Source organism: Coregonus clupeaformis, chromosome 3 (genome assembly GCF_020615455.1).
Source record: "Coregonus clupeaformis isolate EN_2021a chromosome 3, ASM2061545v1, whole genome shotgun sequence".
NCBI lineage: Eukaryota > Metazoa > Chordata > Actinopteri > Salmoniformes > Salmonidae > Coregonus > Coregonus clupeaformis.
In genome coordinates this window covers 16,817,817-16,838,301 of record NC_059194.1, presented here as the reverse complement: position 1 = coordinate 16,838,301, position 20,485 = coordinate 16,817,817, and the positions used below count along the sequence as shown (strand labels likewise).

The 20,485-nt window shown below is 39.5% G+C and overlaps 1 protein-coding gene, 1 long non-coding RNA gene and 1 pseudogene across 2 annotated transcripts; all 3 read left to right on the top strand.

The window, feature by feature from the left end:
* LOC121538192 overlaps window positions 1-2,066 on the top strand; it is a 67,017-nt pseudogene extending 64,951 nt beyond the window's left edge.
* An 11,120-nt stretch (window positions 2,067-13,186) lies between these two features.
* On the top strand, window positions 13,187-14,379 carry LOC121538182. The gene is made up of 3 exons (XM_041845997.1): window positions 13,187-13,247; window positions 13,432-13,794; window positions 13,949-14,379. Exons 1-3 carry the CDS (start codon window positions 13,205-13,207, stop codon window positions 14,377-14,379), a joined length of 837 nt encoding a protein of 278 aa, XP_041701931.1. The 5' UTR covers window positions 13,187-13,204.
* Window positions 14,380-14,775: 396 nt separating this feature from the next.
* Window positions 14,776-15,814, top strand: LOC121546207. The gene is made up of 3 exons (XR_005996344.2): window positions 14,776-14,890; window positions 15,267-15,316; window positions 15,573-15,814. It is a non-coding gene; the product is annotated as an uncharacterized LOC121546207 (long non-coding RNA).
* The last annotated feature ends 4,671 nt before the right edge of the window (window positions 15,815-20,485 follow it).

Below are 20,485 nucleotides of genomic sequence, written 5' to 3'. Positions count from 1 at the left end.
CTCAGCCCAGTCCAAGCTCTTCTCTGTCCTGGCCCAATGGTAGAACCAGGTTCAACCCTGAAGCTAGGACAGCAGAGTCCCTGCCCATCTACCGACGGAACCTGAAACCCTACCTCTATCTTAAATAATCCCCCTCCTCACCTCGACCCCTCACCTCGCCCCCCCCAAAATAAATAAATAAATAAAACAATTAAACGTTCCTGAATCCCCCCTTTCTAGCACTGACTTTGCTGATAACTACTTTATTGTGGAAAAGTGTACTTATTATGCCTGTGATAAGTGGTTGTCCCACCTGGCTATCTTAAAATGAATACACTAACTCTAAGTCGCTCTGGATAAGTGTGTCAGCTAAATGACTAAAATGGAAATGTATATGTTCTGGTACAAACAAATGGCAAAAGCCTCAAGGTATTGTTACAATGACATAAGATGATAGGCCTGTATGGTACAAGGAATCAACCATTCACGTTTCAATGTGGAGAAAGTTGATGCTGACAGGATGTATCGACTTGCTTTTACAAACATGGACCCAACGGAAGAAGCTGTGTACTATTGTGCAGTTAGGACAGTCTATGAAGTCAACTTTATCAATGGTACTCTTTTACTATTCAAAGGTAATCATAGTACCTAAATACTATTAACATTAGTACATTTCCATGTTATTCACACAGCTCCCTTTGTACTCACTGTCTTGTGTTGATTGTTTGAATGCCAATAGTAGCATACACATATGTGTTATTACAAAAGAAAAACCCTTAGTAATGTAAACATTTAGCTGACAAAACTTAACGCTTAAAATCTTTGTGAAGCATGTGATACATTAGAGAATGAAAACTTTTAAGAGGTCACACTACCACACTGTGGTGCAGAGGCCAGTGAGAGAGAGAAAAACAATAGTTGAACAATTTTGAACAAATTAATTTCTTCCAAAATTAAGGAGAAGCGAGAGAGAAGGAGAGAGAGAGAGATAGAGCTATGTTTCGTTGTATGTATTTTTACCACTTTCTCTATCACTTACTTAGCTAGCGTCAAATGCAGCGAGCTAGTTTAGCCTACTCAAACACCCAGCTCAAACAGAGGGATGCTATGTTAGCTAGCTGGCTATGGCTATCCAACACTGGAACTCTTCCAAGTCAAGGTAAGCTTTTGGTTTTATAAATGTATTGCCACCGGGGCCCGCCGGTTTAACTGCTAAACTGCTTGCTGCTGACTACTAACGTGTTAGTTCTAGTAGCTATGTTGACTATGACGTGACAAAGATGTAGGCTCTGTGTAGCGGTTAGCGGTCATGATATGGAGGTTTGGCTTGGAAAGGTTTTTTCAACTGGTCACAGACAGCTGATGTGTTGTGCATTGAAGTCCACAAGTGAAGGAAAAGGTGAGAAGAGGAGAGCGTGTAGATAGATGCGAGAAGGAATTATATATACAACGAGCTGTTTGTATGTGGCTGCTATAAAAGTGAACTGTGTTTGCATGTGATCAGGAGTGTATTCATTGCGCCGATTCTGTTGAAAATAAATTCTTAAACGGAAGCAAACCGATCGAAACGGGGATAAACATACCTGAATTTGTCCAATAGAAACTCTCGTTTCCAACTATTGGACTAATTCTTACACCCTAGATCAGCTAGATGCATGCAAGAGTGTGCAAGGCAGTATCGAATGTGCCACTGTCTGTCACCTTGATTACTCAAAATGTTCTCGACTTGTGCACCTACGTTGTAAACTTTCATTAACAGGCTAGGTTGTAGCAACCTCATGATGGGTACAGGGAAAATACAATATGATGTAAAAGAAATAAGGCCATGTTCATAAAAATGTAAAAATCATCCTCCCTCATCTGAAATGGCACCGACCGCCACTGGTGTGTACTGGTTCAGAGCCAGATCAGGAGAATCCCATCCAGGAGTAATTTACACCCATGGGAACAGGAGTGATGAGTGTGAGAAGAGCCCTGAGATTCCATCTCCTACAAAGAGCTGTGTCTACAGCCTCTCCAAAAACAACCTCAGCCCCTCTGATGTGGGGAGATCCTGTCGGGCAACGGACAAACCTGAATATTGGTAGGTAGTATGTATGTACATATCTATAATCTAAAACATTCTTAACAACTGAAGCCATCATTAAAGGTTGAATATCATCAGTTCTTGAGGTTGTACACTTAAAAAAACATATACAGTGCATTCGGAAAGTATTCAGACCCCTTGACTTTTTCCACATTTTGTCATTCTAAAGCCTTATTCTAAAATTGATTAAATTGTTTTTTTTCCCCCTCATCAATACACACAATACCCCATAATGACAAAGCAAAAACAGGTTTTTAGAAATTATTGCAGATTTCTAAAAATGTAAGAACTGAAATATCATTTACATAAGTATTCAGACCCTTTATTCAGTACTTTGTTGAAAAACCTTTGGCAGTGATTACAGCATTGAGTCTTCTTGGGTATGATGCTACAAGCTTGGCACACGTGTATTTGGGGAGTTTCTCCCATTCTTCTCTGCAGATCCTCTCAAGCTCTGTCAGGTTGGATGGGGAGCGTCACTGCACAGCCATTTTCAGGTCTCTCCAGAGATGTTCGATCGGGTTCAAGTCCGGGCTCTGGCTGGGTCACTCAAGGACATTCAGAGACTTGTCCTGAAGCCACTCCTGTGTTGTCTTGACTGTGTGCTTAGGGTCGTTGTCCTGTAGAACCTTCGCCCCAGTCTGAGGTCCTGAGTGCTCTGGAGCAGGTTTTTATCAAGGATCTCTCTGTACTTTACTCCTTTCATCTTTCCCTCGATCCTGACTATTCTCCCAGTCCCTGGCGCTGAAAAATATCCCCACAGCATGATGCTCCCACCACCATGCTTCACCATAGAGATGGTGCCAGGATTCCTCCAGACATTACGCTTGGCATTTAGGCCAAAGAGTTCAATCTTGGTTTCATCAGACCAGAGAATCTTGTTTCTCATGGTCTGAGAGTCCTTTAGGTGCCTTTTGTCGAACTCCAAGCGGGCTGTCATGTGCCTTTTACTGAGGAGTGGCTTCCGTCTGACCACTCTACCATAAAGGCCTGATTGGTGGAGTGCTGCAGAGATGGTTGTCCTTCTGGAAGGTTCTCCTATCTCCACAGAGGAACTCTGGAGCTTTGTCAGAGTGACCATCGGGTTCTTGGTCACCTCCCTGACCAAGGCCCCTCTCCCCCGATTGCTCAGTTTGGCCGGGCGGCCAGTTCTCGGAGGAGTCTTGGTGGCTCCAAACTTCTTCCATTTAAGAATGATGGAGGCGACTGTGTTCTTGGGGACCTTCAATGCTGTGGAAATGTTTTGGTACCCTTCCCTAGATCTGTGCCTCGACACAATCCTGTCTTGGAGCTCTACGGACAATTCCTTCAACCTCATGGCTTGGTTTTTGCTCTGACATGCACTGTCAACAGTGGGACCTCATATAGACAGGTGTGTGCCTTTCCAAATCATGTCCAATCAATTGTATTTACCAAAGGTGTACTCCAATCAAGTTGTAGAAACATCTAAAGGATGATCAATGGAAACAGGATGTACCTGAGCTTAGCAAAGGGTCTGAATATTTATGTCAATAAGGTATTTCTGTTTTTTATTTTTAATACATGTCTAAAAACCAGTTTTTGCTTCGTCATTATGGGGTATTTTGTGTAGATTGATGAGGATTTTTTATTTATTTAATCCATTTTAGAATAAGGCTGTACCATAACAAAATGTGGAAAAAGTCAAGCGGTCTGAATACTTTCCGAATGAACAGAATATAACTTTATTTTACATAAGTATGCCAAAACTATGATCTTGTTTTTTTCCTTTCCCGAAAAAGCAACAGAGCCTGTAATCATTGCTCTGGGTGTGACCTCGGCTGTCTGTGTGATTGGGATCATTATCCTCATCTGCACCAGACATACTAGACCAGTTTGTGAACATTGTAAAGGTGAGCTGTTCAACTTAGCAAATTGTAGAGAAGTATCTAAAATTGTTAGGCTAATATCCTTTTGGGAGTTTTTAGTAATTTTTATGCTTTGTTTTTATCCATGGAAACAGTGGGTGCTTCTCAGCATATCGGACATGATAACTCAACTAGAGAATCAAGAAGCCAGGTAAACACAGCAAAGTTGTCTAATCAATATTGTCCAGAAATGTAACACAGCATTTTTTTTGTAATGAGATATTTCCTACATTGATTACTACTCTATCTCGTGCTATTTTTTTAGGACTATGTATCCCGTTATGGTTTAATATTGTATAACCGTTTGATGAAAATATGATTATTCACATGATCAAGATGCAGATATGTTGAATTATGCTGCATTGAATTTCTCTGAGAGGAAAACTAAAAGAGGAGGAAAGAAGAGAGAGTCACCACAGGAGAGTGTGTACTCTGATGTCAGATGTTCAGACTGGGACTGAACTTTGTTTCACTAAAGAGTAATGAATTTTGGCCCAAAATCTATTTTTGAATAGCTAGTGTATAACTGTCAATACCCGAGCAAACATACAGATATAGGATCTTAATTTGACCAGTATTGCCATGGCAAATTAATCATGCACCAACAGGATTTGAGCGTTTAGTCCATAATGTTGCTTGATAGGCTATTAGCTGGACAAAATAGGCTACATGAAAAGTGCAATACTTTTAACATAACCGTGTGTTAGTGTGGGTTTTTAGTGAATGTATGTAAATCACAAAGCGTAGCAGGAAAATTCTGAGCAACAAAAGAGTGATCAAATTAAGATCCTACATCTGTAACAACATGTTTTGCCTCACAAAGTCCTGTGTAGCTCAGTTGGTAGAGCATGGTGCTTGCAACGCCAGAGTTGTGGGTTCGTTTCCCACGAGGGACCAGTGTGAAAATGTATGCACTCACTAACTGTAAGTCGCTCTGGATAAGAGCGTCTGCTAAATGACTAAAATGTTAAATGTTATATTTAAATCAACATAGTTCATAGGCTACTTATGTTTTATACTGATTTATAGTTGTATCATAGGGTAAGAGCAGTGTTTTCCTAACTATCTAAGACTATGTCAAACCGTTACTATACTCTATTTGCATTCATATATTATTTTATCACTTTTTTTTTCTTTTTTTTAAAGTGTCAAGTACAAATATTTGTTGTTTTAGGAGACAATGTTAAATGAAGCAAACTTAGTTATTTGTTTAATACAACAGCATTTCTTGAGTTCAAATTGTAGCTTAGCAATCTGTTTATTTACAGTATATTTTGCTTCATAAGGTACTGTATTAAAACACATTTCAGCAATAAATGATTGTTCCCAAGTGGCATGAAAAAAACAAAAATATCATGTCATAATCATATCACGAAAGACAACCATATCCCATATGCAGTATCTTACCATCAGTGATCAAAGGACCCTAATACATGAAGTACATACTACATACTGTACATCCACATGATGTAATCTCCATTCAAGAACCTTACAACACTCAATCATACAATCCATGCAACCCAGATTTAGGCCCCTTTTCAGTAAATTGCAGATATAGGGAACCCATACTGCTGGTTTACTGTGACCGTATTCACCCTACTGAGCCAAGCTTTACTACACTGGCAGGGTTGCCTGGACAGCATAGTTGATTAAACTATGTTGTAAAGTTATTGAAAGCGCAATGGATAAATAAAACATTCTAGCCCACAGTAGGGTTCAGGTCGGAATGATAATGTGAAAAGGGTGTTAGAATGTTTACCCTATTTAACCCCATTAAAACCACAAGCTGTTCCTCTTACAGACATTGAGAATGCAGGCAATGAGCCTCAAAATTCTTATCTGGCCCTAAGAAAAATAAAGATGTATTGAATTTAATTTAATTGAAATGTTTGATTGAATGTAATTGTAAACAAAGAATGTATAGCCTCAAAACATTGTTAAACTATTATTTTGATCTCATGGATGGTCAGTCCTTGCATCCATAGCTCTGTCTATGAATCTGAAAGTGGTTGCATTTCTCCAGCCCCATCCCTCATCTGTTTACCAAAACAAGTGATGGGGTGGTCAGTTTGTTGTTTTTTCCAGACTGCAGCTTTAACCTTTATTTATGTGCTTCCATTATATGTGTAATTTATGACAACATATTATATTATTGTTGGAGTTACAGTGGGGGAAAAAAGTATTTAGTCAGCCACCAATTGTGCAAGTTCTCCCACTTAAAAAGATGAGAGAGGCCTGTAATTTTCATCATAGGTACATGTCAACTATGACAGACAAATGGAGAAAAAAAAATCCAGAAAATCACATTGTAGGATTTTTAATTAATTTATTTGCAAATTATGGTGGAAAATAAGTATTTGTTCACCTACAAACAAGCAAGATTTCTGGCTCTCACAGACCTGTAACTTCTTCTTTAAGAGGCTCCTCTGTCCTCCACTCGTTACCTGTGTTAATGACACCTGTTTGAACTTGTTATCAGTATAAAAGACACCTGTCCACAACCTCAAACAGTCACACTCCAAACTCCACTATGGCCAAGACCAAAGAGCTGTCAAAGGACACCAGAAACAAAATTGTAGACCTACACCAGGCTGGGAAGACTGAATCTGCAATAGGTAAGCAGCTTGGTTTGAAGAAATCAACTGTGGGAGCAATTATTAGGAAATGGAAGACATACAAGACCACTGATAATCTCCCTCGATCTGGGGCTCCACGCAAGAACTCAACCCGTGGGGTCAAAATGATCACAAGAACGGTGAGCAAAAATCCCAGAACCACACGGGGGGACCTAGTGAATGACCTGCAGAGAGCTGGGACCAAAGTAACAAAGCCTACCATCAGAAACACACTATGCCGCCAGGGACTCAAATCCTGCAGTGCCAGACGTGTCCCCCTGCTTAAGCCAGTACATGTCTAGGCCCGTCTGAAGTTTGCTAGAGTGCATTTGGATGATCCAGAAGAGGATTGGGAGAATGTCATATGGTCAGATGAAACCAAAATAGAACTTTTTGGTAAAAACTCAACTCGTCGTGTTTGGAGGACAAAGAATGCTGAGTTGCATCCAAAGAACACCATACCTACTGTGAAGCATGGGGGTGGAAACATCATGCTTTGGGGCTGTTTTTCTGCAAAGGGACCAGGACGACTGATCCGTGTAAAGGAAAGAATGAATTGGGCCATGTATCGTGAGATTTTGAGTGAAAACCTCCTTCCATCAGCAAGGGCATTGAAGATGAAACGTGGCTGGGTCTTTCAGCATGACAATGATCCCAAACACACAGCCAGGGCAACGAAGGAGTGGCTTCGTAAGAATCATTTCAAGGTCCTGGAGTGGCCTAGCCAGTCTCCAGACCTGAACCCAATAGAAAATCTTTGGAGGGAGCTGAAAGTCCGTATTGCCCAGCAACAGCCCCGAAAACTGAAGGATCTGGAGAAGGTCTGTATGGAGGAGTGGGCCAAAATCCCTGCTGCAGTGTGTGCAAACCTGGTCAAGACCTACAGGAAACGTATGATCTCTGTAATTGCAAACAAAGGTTTCTGTACCAAATATTAAGTTCTGCTTTTCTGATGTATCAAATACTTATGTCATGCAATAAAATGCTAATTATTTACTTAAAAAACAGTTGAAGTGTACCTATGATAAAAATCGGCAGTGTATTAAATACTTTTTATTTTCTATTGATAATGTAAAATTAACAGCCATACAGAAAGCCTCATGTGAAGGTGAAATTACAGAGGAGGAACTTCTGGATGCAATTAAAGACTTTAAGTCCGGGAAAACTCCAGGGTTGGATGGCATACCAGTCGAGGTATGCTAAACCTTTTTTGTTATACTCAGAGGAACGTTATTAGCATGTTTTAACCACTCCTATGTAAATGCTAGATTATCAGACACTCAATTAGTAGGTCTGATTTCATTATTACTGAAACAGGATACAAGTGGAAAACATAAAGATCCAGTCCATTAAATAAATTGGAGGCCCCTTTCCACTTCAGTGTTGTGATGCAAAAATTCTAGCAAAATGTATAGCGCATAGAATTAAAAAGGTATTGTCGGACATTATTCATTCTAATCAGACAGGTTTTTTACATGGGCGATACATTGGAGATAATATAAGGCAAGTACTGGAAACAATAGAACACTATGAAAAATCTGGGAAACCAGGCCTACTATTCATAGCAGACTTCGAAAAGGCATTTGATAAAGTTCGACTTGGTGTTTATATATAAATGCCTGGAGCATTTCAATTTTGGACAATCTCTTATAAATTGGGTTAAAATCATGTATAGTAACCCTAGGTGTAAAATAGTAAATAATGGCTATTTCTCTGAAAGTTTTAAACTCTCAAGAGGAGTGAAACAAGGTTGTCCACTATCGGCATATCTATTTATTATTGCCATCGAGATGTTAGCTATTAAAATCAGATCCAGCAATAATATAAAGGGATTAGAAATCCAGGGCTTTAAAACAAAGGTGTCATTGTACGCTGATGATTCATGTTTTCTTTTAAATCCACAACTTGAATCCCTCCACAGCCTCATAGAGGATCTAGATACATTTTCTAACCTCTCTGGATTACAACCAAATTATGATAAATGTACTATATTACGTATTGGATCACTAAAAAATACAATTTTTACATTACCATGTAGTTTACCAATAAAATGGTCTGATGGTGATGTGGATATACTCGGAATACATATCCCAAATGAAATAAATGATCTCACTCCAATACATTTTAATAGAAAGTTAGCAAACATAGATAAGATATTGCTACAATGGAAAGGTCAATTTGTGGAAAAATCACCCTGATTAACTCTTTAGTATTATCCCAGTTTACCTATTTGCTTATGGTCTTGCCTACGCCTAGCGAACAGTTTTTTAAATTATATGCGAAAAAAATATTCTATTTTATTTGGAACGGCAAGCCAGACAAAATTAAATGGACCTATTTATATAATGAATATGAATTCGGAGGACAGAAATTATAAAATATTAAAGCATTAGACCTATCACTAAAAGCTTCAGTCATACAAAAGTTATACTTAAATCCAAACTGGTTCTCTAGCAAATTAGTAAGATTCTCTCACCCAATGTTCAAGAATGGCCTTCTTCCCTTAATTCAGATTACAACCTCTCACTTTAAGTTAAATATCTCCCAAATATCACTTTTTCTAAAACAAGCCATAGAAAGTTGGTTGCAATTTCAATTGAATCCTCCAGAAACGACAGAACAAATAAAGCAACAAATTTTGTGGTTAAACTGAAATATACTAATTGATTAAAAAAACTTTTTTTTTGACAACATTATTTTATTTTTTTATAATCTTCGTAAATGATAATATAGGTAGGACTGGTGGAGTTATGTCTCACATGCAGCTAAGAAAAACATATGGAAATGTCTGCTCTACACAAAATTACAACCAAATAATTGTAGCATTACCGCAAAAATGGAAAAGGAAAGTGGAAGGGGGAAAAAGTAACGAACTTGTCTGTCGGCCTTGCATTAAAGAATATAATTGGTTAAAGAAAATTGGGATAAATAAAAAAGTATACCAGTTTCATTTAAGGACCAAAGGATTGACAGACTTTCTATATAGATTGCAAAATACAGTGAGGGAAAAAAGTATTTGATCCCCTGCTGATTTTGTAAGTTTGCCCACTGACAAATATATGATCAGTCTATAATTTTAATGGTAGGTTTATTTGAACAGTGAGAGACAGAATAACAACAAAAAAATCCAGAAAAACGTATGTCAAAAATAATATAAATTGATTTGCATTTTAATGAGGGAAATAAGTATTTGACCCCTCTGCAAAACATGACTTAGTACTTGGTGGCAAAACCCTTGTTGGCAATCACAGAAGTCAGACGTTTCTTGTAGTTTGCCATCCGGTTTGCACACATCTCAGGAGGGATTTTGTTCCACTCCTCTTTGCAGATCTTCTCCAAGTCATTAAGGTTTCGAGGCTAACGTTTGGCAACTCGAACCTTCAGCTCCCTCCAAAGATTTTCTATGGGATTAAGGTCTGGAGACTGGCTAGGCCACTCAAGGACCTTAATGTGATTCTTCTTTAGCCACTCCTTTGTTGCCGTGGCTGTGTGTTTTGGGTCATTGTCATGCTGGAATACCCATCCACGACCCATTTTCAATGCCCTGGCTGAGGGAAGGAGGTTCTCACCAAAGATTTGACGGTACATGGCCCCGTCCATCGTCCCTTTGATGCGGTGAAGTTGTCCTGTGCCCTTAGCAGAAAAACACCCCCAAAGCATAATGTTTCCACCTCCATGTTTGACTGTGGGGATGGTGTTCTTGGGGTCATAGGCAGCATTCCTCCTCCTCCAAACACGGCGAGTTGAGTTGATGCCAAAGAGCTCCATTTTGGTCTCATCTGACCACAACACTTTCACCCAGTTCTCCTCTGAATCATTCAGATGTTCATTGGCAAACTTCAGACGGCCCTGTATATGTGCTTTCTTGAGCAGGGGGACCTTGCGGGCGCTGCAGGATTTCAGTCCTTCACGGCATAGTGTGTTACCAATTGTTTTCTTGGTGACTATGGTCCCAGCTGCCTTGAGATCATTGACAAGATCCTCCCGTGTAGTTCTGGGCTGATTCCTCACCGTTGTCATGATCATTGCAACTCCACGAGGTGAGATCTTGCATGGAGTCCCAGGCCGAGGGAGATTAACAGTTATTTTGTGTTTCTTCCATTTGCAAATAATCGCACCAACTGTTGTCACCTTCTCACCAAGCTGCTTGGCGATGGTCTTGTAGCCCATTCCAGCCTTGTGTAGGTCTACAATCTTGTCCCTGATATCCTTGGAGAGCTCTTTGGTCTTGGCCATGGTGGAGAGTTTGGAATCTGATTGATTGATTGCTTCTGTGGACAGGTGTCTTTTATACAGGTAACAAGGTGAGATTAGGAGCACTCCCTTTAAGAGTGTGCTCCTAATCTCAGCTCGTTACCTGTATAAAAGTCACCTGGGAGCCAGAAATTGATTGAGAGGGGGTCAAATACTTACTTCCCTCATTAAAATGCAAATCAATTTATAAAATTTTTGACATGTGTTTTTCTGGATTTTTTTGTTGTTATTCTGTCTCTCACTGTTCAAATAAACCTACCATTAAAATTATAGACTGATCATTTCTTTGTCAGTGGGCAAACGTACAAAATCAGCAGGGGATCAAATACTTTTTTCCCTCACTGTATATATATATATATTTGCGAGAAAAAAAACATATGTGTGATTGGAAGTGATGCAGACAACAAATTGATGGAAGTTACAATCAATCTGAAATATTAAAGCTGATCTACCCCCTAAAAAAAAAAAAAAAAAAAAAAAGAGACCAAAGATAATCCTGAATGTGCTACAAAGCTCCACAGCGGAGATTGGAGTATCTGTCCATAGGACCACTTTAAGCAGTACACTCCACAGAGCTGGGCTTTACGGAAGAGTGGCCAAAAAAAGCCATTGCTTAAAGAAAAAAATAAGCAAACACCTTTGGTGTTCACCAAAAGGCATGTGGGAGACTCCCCAAATATATGAAAGAAGGAACTCTGGTCAGATGAGACTAAAATTGAGCTTTTTGGCCATCAAGGAAAACACTATGTCTGGCGCAAACCCAACACCTCTCATCACCCCGAGAACACCATCCCCAGAGTGAAGTTTGGTGGTGGCAGCATCATGCTGTGGGGAAGTTTTTCATCGGCAGGGACTGGGAAGCTTGTCAGAATTGAAGGAATGATGGATGGCGCTAAATACAGGGAAATTCTTGAGGGAAACCTGTTTCAGTCTTCCAGAGATTTGAGACTGGGACGGAGGTTCACCTTCCAGCAGGGCAATGACCCTAAGCATACTGCTAAAGCAATACTCGAGTGGTTTAAGGGGAAATGTTTAAATGTATTGGAATGGCCTAGTCAAAGCCCAGACCTCAATCCATTTGAGAATCTGTGGTATGACTTAAAAATTGCTGTACACCAGCGGAACCCATCCAACTTGAAGGAGCTGGAGCAGTTTTGCCTTGAAGAATGGGTAGAAATCCCAGTGGCTAGATGTGCCAAGCTTATAGAGACATACCCCAAGAGACTTGCATCTGTAATTGCTGCAAAAGGTGGCTCTACAAAATATTGACTTTGGGGAGGGTGAATAGTTATGCACACTCAAGTTTCTTGTTTTTTTGTCATATTTCTTCTTTGTTTCACAATAAAAAATATTTTGCATCTTCAAAGTGGTAGGCATGTTGTGTAAATCAAATGATACAAACCAGGTTGTAAGGCAACAAAATAGGAAAAATGCCAAGGGGGGTGAATACTTTCACAAGCCACTGTACATACTGTATATCCACATGGTACCGTCTCCATTCAAGGACTTGACAACACTCCCTCTTGCAATTCATGCAAGATAACCACACTGCAGTTTCACTTATACCCTGTTCACACTGCTAAACTGAGCTTTACTGCACCGCCCTGGTTGCCTGGCAAGCATACAGATGTAGGATCTTAATTTGATCACCCTGTTGCAGGAGAACTTTCCTGCAATGTAGGATATGTTTTACTTGTAGTGTATTTGAGATTTAAAAAGGCTTCTGAAGTTTGTAATTTCTATTTACAAATGTCAGACTTAATTTTCCCTTACAAAATAATTATCAACGCCTAAAGAAATCTCCATTAATTATAATCCACATACTAATTCAAATGTACTGTTGCTGCAGGATTTTTTTGGTAGACAATTACCTTTAACTAGGTGTAATTTCTGACAAAAGATAACACTAGGGTTGTTGTTGTGCCATCATGGTTATTATATTACCTGGACAATAAAGGGACAATGAGCTCACAAAGTTGAGAACTTTTGGTTGGCTATTCCCCTTCACAAAACTATTGGCAGTGCCTACCTTTGGCATAACATTATCTGAAAGCTGTACAAATAGCAGTGAAGCCCATTTGACATTACCCTCTTGTAAAGCACTTCAGGAAAGAGTGGCAGGCCTCTATATAATAGATACATTGAGAAGTTGCAGCAAATTTAGCAAATACCAGAATAGTGGCCTAAATGAAACACTGTAGGTGTTTGGGTAACCAAAAACACTGTTGCAAGTTGGAAAATGTAACAGGAAGTATTGTGTTTGATTTTTTGCAACAGCCTATCAGGTAGGTCTTTGACATCAGACCTGCTTATTGGTCCATACTTATTTCAAGCATTTATCCACCAGTCAGAGGACTAACCTGAAGTTGGAGCTACACACCACGATGATCAGAATCAGGGTTGTTGTGGTACTTTTCAGTACAATATGTAAGTTTTGCAATTCCTACCTTGACTTATCTATCCATATTGTGATTATGTTCAGTTCACAATGTAAGAAATTGAGGGGGAAATTGTCTTTATAGGTTTTCTGATACTGTTGAGCTTTCTTCAGTCCTTCAGTCCTAGTTCTTCTCATTAACCTAAACTTTTAAATTGTTTTTTGCATTTTTAGATGTGACACAATGCAACAATGTTCAGCGGCATGTTCAAGTTCAGGGGGTTCAAATTGGTGACCCAGTGACTCTCTACTGTGTTTTCTCGAAGCAAGTATTCAATGAGGGAAACATGTTCTGGTTCAAGCACGTAACAGGGGAAATTCCTCAGGTTGTTGCAAGGATGCAGAAAAATCAGTCAAGGCCTGATCTGCACAAGGAATTGAACAATTCACATCTTAGTGTGGAGAAGGCTCAAGCTGACGGGATATATCGTCTCACGATCTCAAAGATGGAACCAACGGATCAAGCCATTTACTATTGTGTCCATAGGATAGACTATGAAGTCAACTTTATCAATGGGACTGTTTTAGTATTAAAAGGTAATGAGAAGATATTAATGCCCTTTATTTTTTGTTCAGTGTTCTTACATCTTCATATGTTTTCTATGTGTCTGTGTGGTTTTATACATTCATGTGCATTTTAGAAAGTGTTGGTTCAGATTGATATACATGAAACTATAAATGTATCATTTAGGTAAGAATCACCAGAGGTCTGATTACAAGACCGTGGTACAGCGGCCAATGTCTGACCCATTCTACCCAGGAGAAAATGTGACTCTGCAGTGTACAGTGCTCTCTGAGACCTGTACAGGAGAACACAGTGTGTACTGGTTCAGAGCCAGATCAGGAGAATCCCATCCAGGAGTCATTTACACCCTTGGGAACAGGAGAGATGAGTGTGAGAAGAGCCCTGAGACTCCCTCTCCTACAAAGAGCTGTGTCTACAACCTCTCCAAGAACAACCTCAGCCCCTTGGATGCTGGGACTTACTACTGTGCTGTGGCCACATGTGGGGAGATCCTGTTTGGCAACGGAACAAAACTGGACCTGGCCATTAACACGGAATGGAATGAGTCAGGTAGAATCAGGTTAATTGAAGTGTACAGGCGTAGGATCTTAATTTGAGCCAGTTTGGTACATGAGGAAAATTATCCTGCAGCAACAGGAAATGTGAATTATTATGTGGATTATAATTAATGGACATTTTAGTAGGGATTAGTACATTTTTTGTTAGGGCAAATGAAGTCTGAAATTTCAAATTGGAAATTACAAACTTTACAAGCCTTTTTAAAACTCCAATACAACACAAGTTTGCATTTCCTGCTGTGCAGGAAAGTTATCAGCAACAAAAAACGTATCTAATTAAGATCCTACATCTGTAGTCCTAATGTTTTATAGTGCATCATTCTGTTATAGTGCCAATATATGAACATAAATCTGGCTATCAATTTTTATCTATTTTTCTTGAGTAAAAATGATGATAGATACTTTGTGACATTCATTTTTATGTTTGTTTCAGAAAAGGCTCTGGTAGTGGTTGTTGTAGGTTTGGCAGTGGCGTTGGTGTTGTGTGGGATTGGGATCATCTTCCTTGCCTGCACCAGAAGTAAAGAGCAAGTCTGTGAAAATTGCAAAGGTAAGCAATATGACTATGAAAATATGCTAGATATCTTTTGCTATGCTGAAGTTACAGTAGTTTTCAATTGCTATGGACAATTATCTTGACTTTTAGTCACTTCTGATGAAAACCTTGTAACTCAATTTTTGCCCGTTTTCATTTATTTATTTTTTAATTTATTGAATGCAGTACCTCAATGTACTCTGAACATTTCATGACTCTAGGACCATGACAATGTATTTAAAAAAGCTTCTGAAATTTCATAATTGTATGTTCTTTAATGGGAAAATCTGGTAATTTTTTCAATTTCCTGTAAAGTTTCTGTTTTGGAGATAAGATTTTTTCATCAGACAGCAACGCTTTATTTGATTTTCTTTTTCTTTTTCTATTGAAGCAGTAGGTGCCTCTCAGGTTGGCAGACAAGACAGATTACAGGGAGAACAGGTATATTTATATTGTGAAATGGTTCAATTCCAATTTTGGCTAAAATTCCTCAATAGCTCATGATAACCCTTGAAAACGACTCTATGTGATGAATAATGAGCCAGTAATCATATTTTCCAACCAATATGTGGCCTACTGTCTCATAGAAACGTTTTGTATTTCTGTGAACATAACCTTTAATGGGTTGAAAATGTAATATGAACAACAAGTAACTGACAAGTATTTATCTATATTTCTAAAATATGTTCCTCCTTAGGATCAAGATGGAGTTACATTGAATTATGCTGCATTGAATTTCTCTGAGAGGAAAACTAAAAGAGGAAGAAAGAAGAGAGAGACACCACAGGAGAGTGTGTACTCTGATGTCAGGTACTCAGACTGGGAGTGAACTTAGCTTAATCATTCTAAAATGTAATGTTAATAATACTTTTATTCTTGTAAATGTGTTAGTCAGTGCCCCTTCTACAAAGATACTTAGAAAATATATGACAAATGTAATGCATTTTTGATACAAATCATGATGAATCAGAAAACAACTGATTTTCTTAAAGCAATAGTTTTTCTTAAAGGGATATGTTTCTCAAAAAAACATATTTTAGTATTTTGTCTATTAGTCCATTGTTGATACAGTCCCAAACAATTTTGCATGTAAGAAGTTAACAAAATAGAGCATTTTCAGTAAACATCTAATATTGAGTGGCGCAGTGGTCTAAGGCACTGCATCGCAGTGCTAACTGTGCCACTAGAGATCCTGGTTCGAATCCAGGCTCTGTCGCAGCCGGCCGCGACCGGGAGACTCATGGGTGGCGCACAATTGGTCCAGGGTAGGGGAGGGAATGGCCGGCAGGGATGTAGCTCAGTTGATAGAGCATGGTGTTTGCAACGGCAGGGTTGTGGGTTTGATTCCCACGGGGGGCCAGTATAAAATAAAAAAAATGTATTCACTAACTGTAAGGCGCTCTGGATAAGAGTGTCTGCTAAATGACTAAAAATGTTATTTTTTTTTAAATGTAATGATCTTGTGTTTTGAATAATACGCACTTTGAATCATCAACATCATCACATTTTTAGCTTTATACTGAAAGTCCTCTACTCTTGTCAAACTCATGATTTAAGACTAGAGACAGGTACCCTGGGATCCAGCGCACATGGTACAAGGCAAGCGTATTGTGTTCTGCTGAAGCTCTTTTTTTTATTCTTGCTGTTTGGATTAGAAAATAAATGGTTGTAAAGCTAAGGGGCGATGCTCTAGGGCTGTGTGGGTGTTTGAGAAAACAGACATGGAGGAGAAGCAACCAGTGTAATAACACAGCCCACTCAATATTGATAATAATAATATGCCATTTAGCAGACACTTTTATCCAAAGCAACTTACAGTCATGCGTGTATACATTTTTGTGTATGGGTGGTCCCGGGGATCGAACCCACTACCTTGGCGTTACAAGCGCCGTGCTCTACCAGCTGAGCTACAGAGGACCACAAGGTCCGTCCATGCAGGTTGATGCATCCTGTTAACAACATCAAAAGTGCCTCCCCAGATGCATAGGTTCTGCCTGGTCTCATAGACTAGACATAACATAGTAAAAGTAAATCCGGGGCACTGAAATTAGTATGATATGTTACGTTTAGTATGGTTACATAAGAGAAAATGTTACTTTAGGCAAAAATGCAGGCGTATAAAGTGAATGTCTAGCAACCCAAAAGTTGCATGTTAAATTCTCATCACGGAACACTTCAGCATTTTAAACTACTTACCACTTTTTAGCTACTTTGCAACTATATAGCATGTTAGCTACCCTTCCCCTAACCCTAACCTTAACTCTTTAACATAACTCCAAACCTTAACCCTAACACCTAACCCTAACCCATAGCCTAGCTAACGTTAGCCAGCTAGCTAACATTAGCGTTAGCCAGCTACCCACCTAGCTAACGTTAGCCACAACAAATTGGAATTCGTAACATGTCATAACTTTTGTAAATTCATAACATATCATACAAATTGTAATTCGTAACATATCAATCAAAATAGATGATGGACATCCACAAATTAATTCATACAAAATGTATTTACTTACAGAATAATACAAAATGCTCTGAGACCAGGTTGACATATTAGACTGATTGTCACGACCTCCTCCGAAGCTGCCTCCTCTCCTTGTTCGGGCAGGCTTCGGCATTCGTCGTCACAGGCCTTCTAGCCACTGCCGCTCCTCATCTCATCATTCCATTTGTTTTGTCTTGTTTTTACACACACCTGGTTAATATCCCCTCATCAGTCCCTGTATAAGTATTCCCTCTGCCCCCCATGTCTTTGTATGTGATTGTTTCATGTGGAGGTGTCGATAGCTCGGTGGAGCTTTATGTACTGTGTCGCCGGGATATTCACCCTTGTGTTTTGTTTTCTCCAGTGCGCCGTTATTACCGCACTGTAGTTGTTTTACGCATTGCTGCCTACCGCTGTATTTGCCGAATAAACCATTTATTCTGTGATTTACCCCTCCTGCACCTGACTCCGTCCAAATCACACGCTACACTGATGCTGTATCAAACCGATTCCCTTTTCACGCTATGAGCCAAGCTGTACTGGGCTGGCCTGCGTACACATCCACCATTGTTTCTAAAACTGTGCTGGAAAGGACAATGTGAAAATAATTGATTTGAGCCTGCCCATTATGTTCAGCATGTATGGATGTGGTTAGAGTGTTAGCTAACTGATTCTGAACACTCCAAAATGAAACACAAAATAAACCCAACATTTATAAAAGAGGAGGTCCAAAGAGGGCAATATGACAATATATTTACATATTTATCAAAACATACAATATTGCAAGCGGTCACAAACTGAGTGAGTGAGTCCTGACCCACCCCTAAACGAGGTGTAGCAATGTGTTATAGCATTTAGCTCCGCGCATCAGGGGTAGGTTCCACTTAAATTCCAAACTAGTTTAGCAAATAAATAACTAGTCAGTCAGTCGTCTGCCGTACAGAGAAATTATTCTTTGGTTTCATCTGAATATAATTTCTTAATTTGCATAGGCATAAAAAATGTGAATAGCTATTACATACAATGGTTTGTTCTACTCAATAGAACAAGTAGTAGAAGTCCTAACTTGATGGAGTGGGTGTTTGTTACTAGCTATTGTAACACTCTTCTCCTATAATTCAGAGTCCTTTTGGAAATTTAGTATTTGCCCCAAAGATAGCAAATATGCCTAGTACATACCTGGTAATGCATACAGCTAGCCCACAATGTTGAGTAAAGAACAATTCAAGTGTGAATAAGTTGTTTAAAATGATGCACCGGCGTGTCAATCTTAGAAACATAATACAAAAATACTTAAAATCTGTCAGTTTAAGCTAGAGATATCTGTTTTTCTGCAAGGGCTGAGTCTCAATCCACCATATTGGCCTATGTCGCCCTTCCACATCTGCGGTGGAAAATGGCAGAGCTAAACCGCTGTTTGTCAGACCAGGAGGCATTATGAAATCGGTCTATGCCCTATATATAACTAGGTGGTACCATATGCCCTGTATATTACTAGGTGGTACCGTATGCCCTGTATATACAGTGAGGGAAAAAAGTATTTGATCCCCTGCTGATTTTGTACGTTTGCCCACTGACAAAGAAATTATCAGTCTATAATTTTAATGGTAGGTTAATTTGAACAGTGAGAGACAGAATAACAACAAAAAAATCCAGAAAAACGCATGTCAAAAATGTTATACATTTATTTGCATTTTAATGAGGGAAATAAGTATTTGAACCCTCTGCAAAACATGACTTAGTACTTGGTGGCAAAACCCTTGTTGGCAATCACAGAGGTCAGACGTTTCTTGTAGTTGGCCACCAGGTTTGCACACATCTCAGGAGGGATTTTGTCCCACTCCTCTTTGCAGATCTTCTCCAAGTCATTAAGGTTTTGAGGCTGACGTTTGGCAACTCAAACCTTCAGCTCCCTCCACAGATTTTCTATGGGATTAAGGTCTGGGGATGGTGTTCTTGGGGTCATAGGCAGCATTCCTCCTCCTCCAAACACGGCGAGTTGAGTTGATGCCAAAGAGCTCCATTTTGGTCTCATCTGACCACAACACTTTCACCCAGTTCTCCTCTGAATCATTCAGATGTTCATTGGCAAACTTCAGATGTCCCTGTATATGTGCTTTCTTGAGCAGGGGGACCTTGCGGGCGCTGCAGGATTTCAGTCCTTCACGGCATAGTGTGTTACCAATTGTTTTCTTGGTGACTATGGTCCCAGCTGCCTTGAGATCATTGACAAGATCCTCCCGTGTAGTTCTGGGCTGATTCCTCACCGTTCTCATAATCATTGCAACTCCACGAGGTGAGATCTTGCATGGAGTCCCAGGCCGAGGGAGATTGACAGGTATTTTGTGTTTCTTCCATTTGCGAATAATCGCACCAACTGTTGTCACCTTCTCACCAAGCTGCTTGGCGATGGTCTTGTAGCCCATTCCAGCCTTGTGTAGGTCTGCAATCTTGTCCCTGACATCCTTGGAGAGCTCTTTGGTCTTGGCCATGGTGGAGAGTTTGGAATCTGATTGATTGATTGCTTCTGTGCTCCTAATCTCAGCTCGTTACCTGTATAAAAGACACCTGGGAGCCAGAAATATTTCTGATTGAGAGGGGGTCAAATACTTACTTCCCTCATTAAAATGCAAATCAATTTATAAAATTTTTGACATGTGTTTTTCTGGATTTTATTGTTGTTATTCTGTCTCTCACTGTTCAAATAAACCTACCATTAAAATTATAGACTGATCATTTCTTTGTCAGTGGGCAAACATACAAAATCAGCAGGGGATCAAATACTTTTTTCCCTCACTGTACATTAACTAAGTGGTACCGTATGCCCTGTATATAACTATGTGGTACCGTATTCCCTGTACATAAATTTGCTACGTGGTACCGTATGCCCTGTTTATACACGAACTAGGTGGTACCGTATGCCCTGTTTATACATTCACTAGGTGGTACCGTATTCCCTGTATATACATTTACTACGTGGTACCGTATGCCTTGTTTATACACTAACTAGGTGGTAATGTATGCCGTGTATATAACTAGGTGGTACCGTATGTCCTGTATATAAATCAACTAGTTGGTACCGTATGCCCTGTATATAACTAGGTGGTACCGTATGCCCTGTATAT

What these genes read in the sequence shown, in the direction of transcription:
- LOC121538182 (XM_041845997.1), top strand. Translation starts at nt 13,205, where the DNA reads ATGATCAGAATCAGGGTTGTTGTGGTACTTTTCAGTACAATAT. An exon ending in GGTACTTTTCAGTACAATAT is followed by an intron (nt 13,248 to 13,431) that starts GTAAGTTTTGCA and finishes TTGCATTTTTAG; the next exon opens with ATGTGACACAATGCAACAAT. An exon ending in GACTGTTTTAGTATTAAAAG is followed by an intron (nt 13,795 to 13,948) that starts GTAATGAGAAGA and finishes TGTATCATTTAG; the next exon opens with GTAAGAATCACCAGAGGTCT.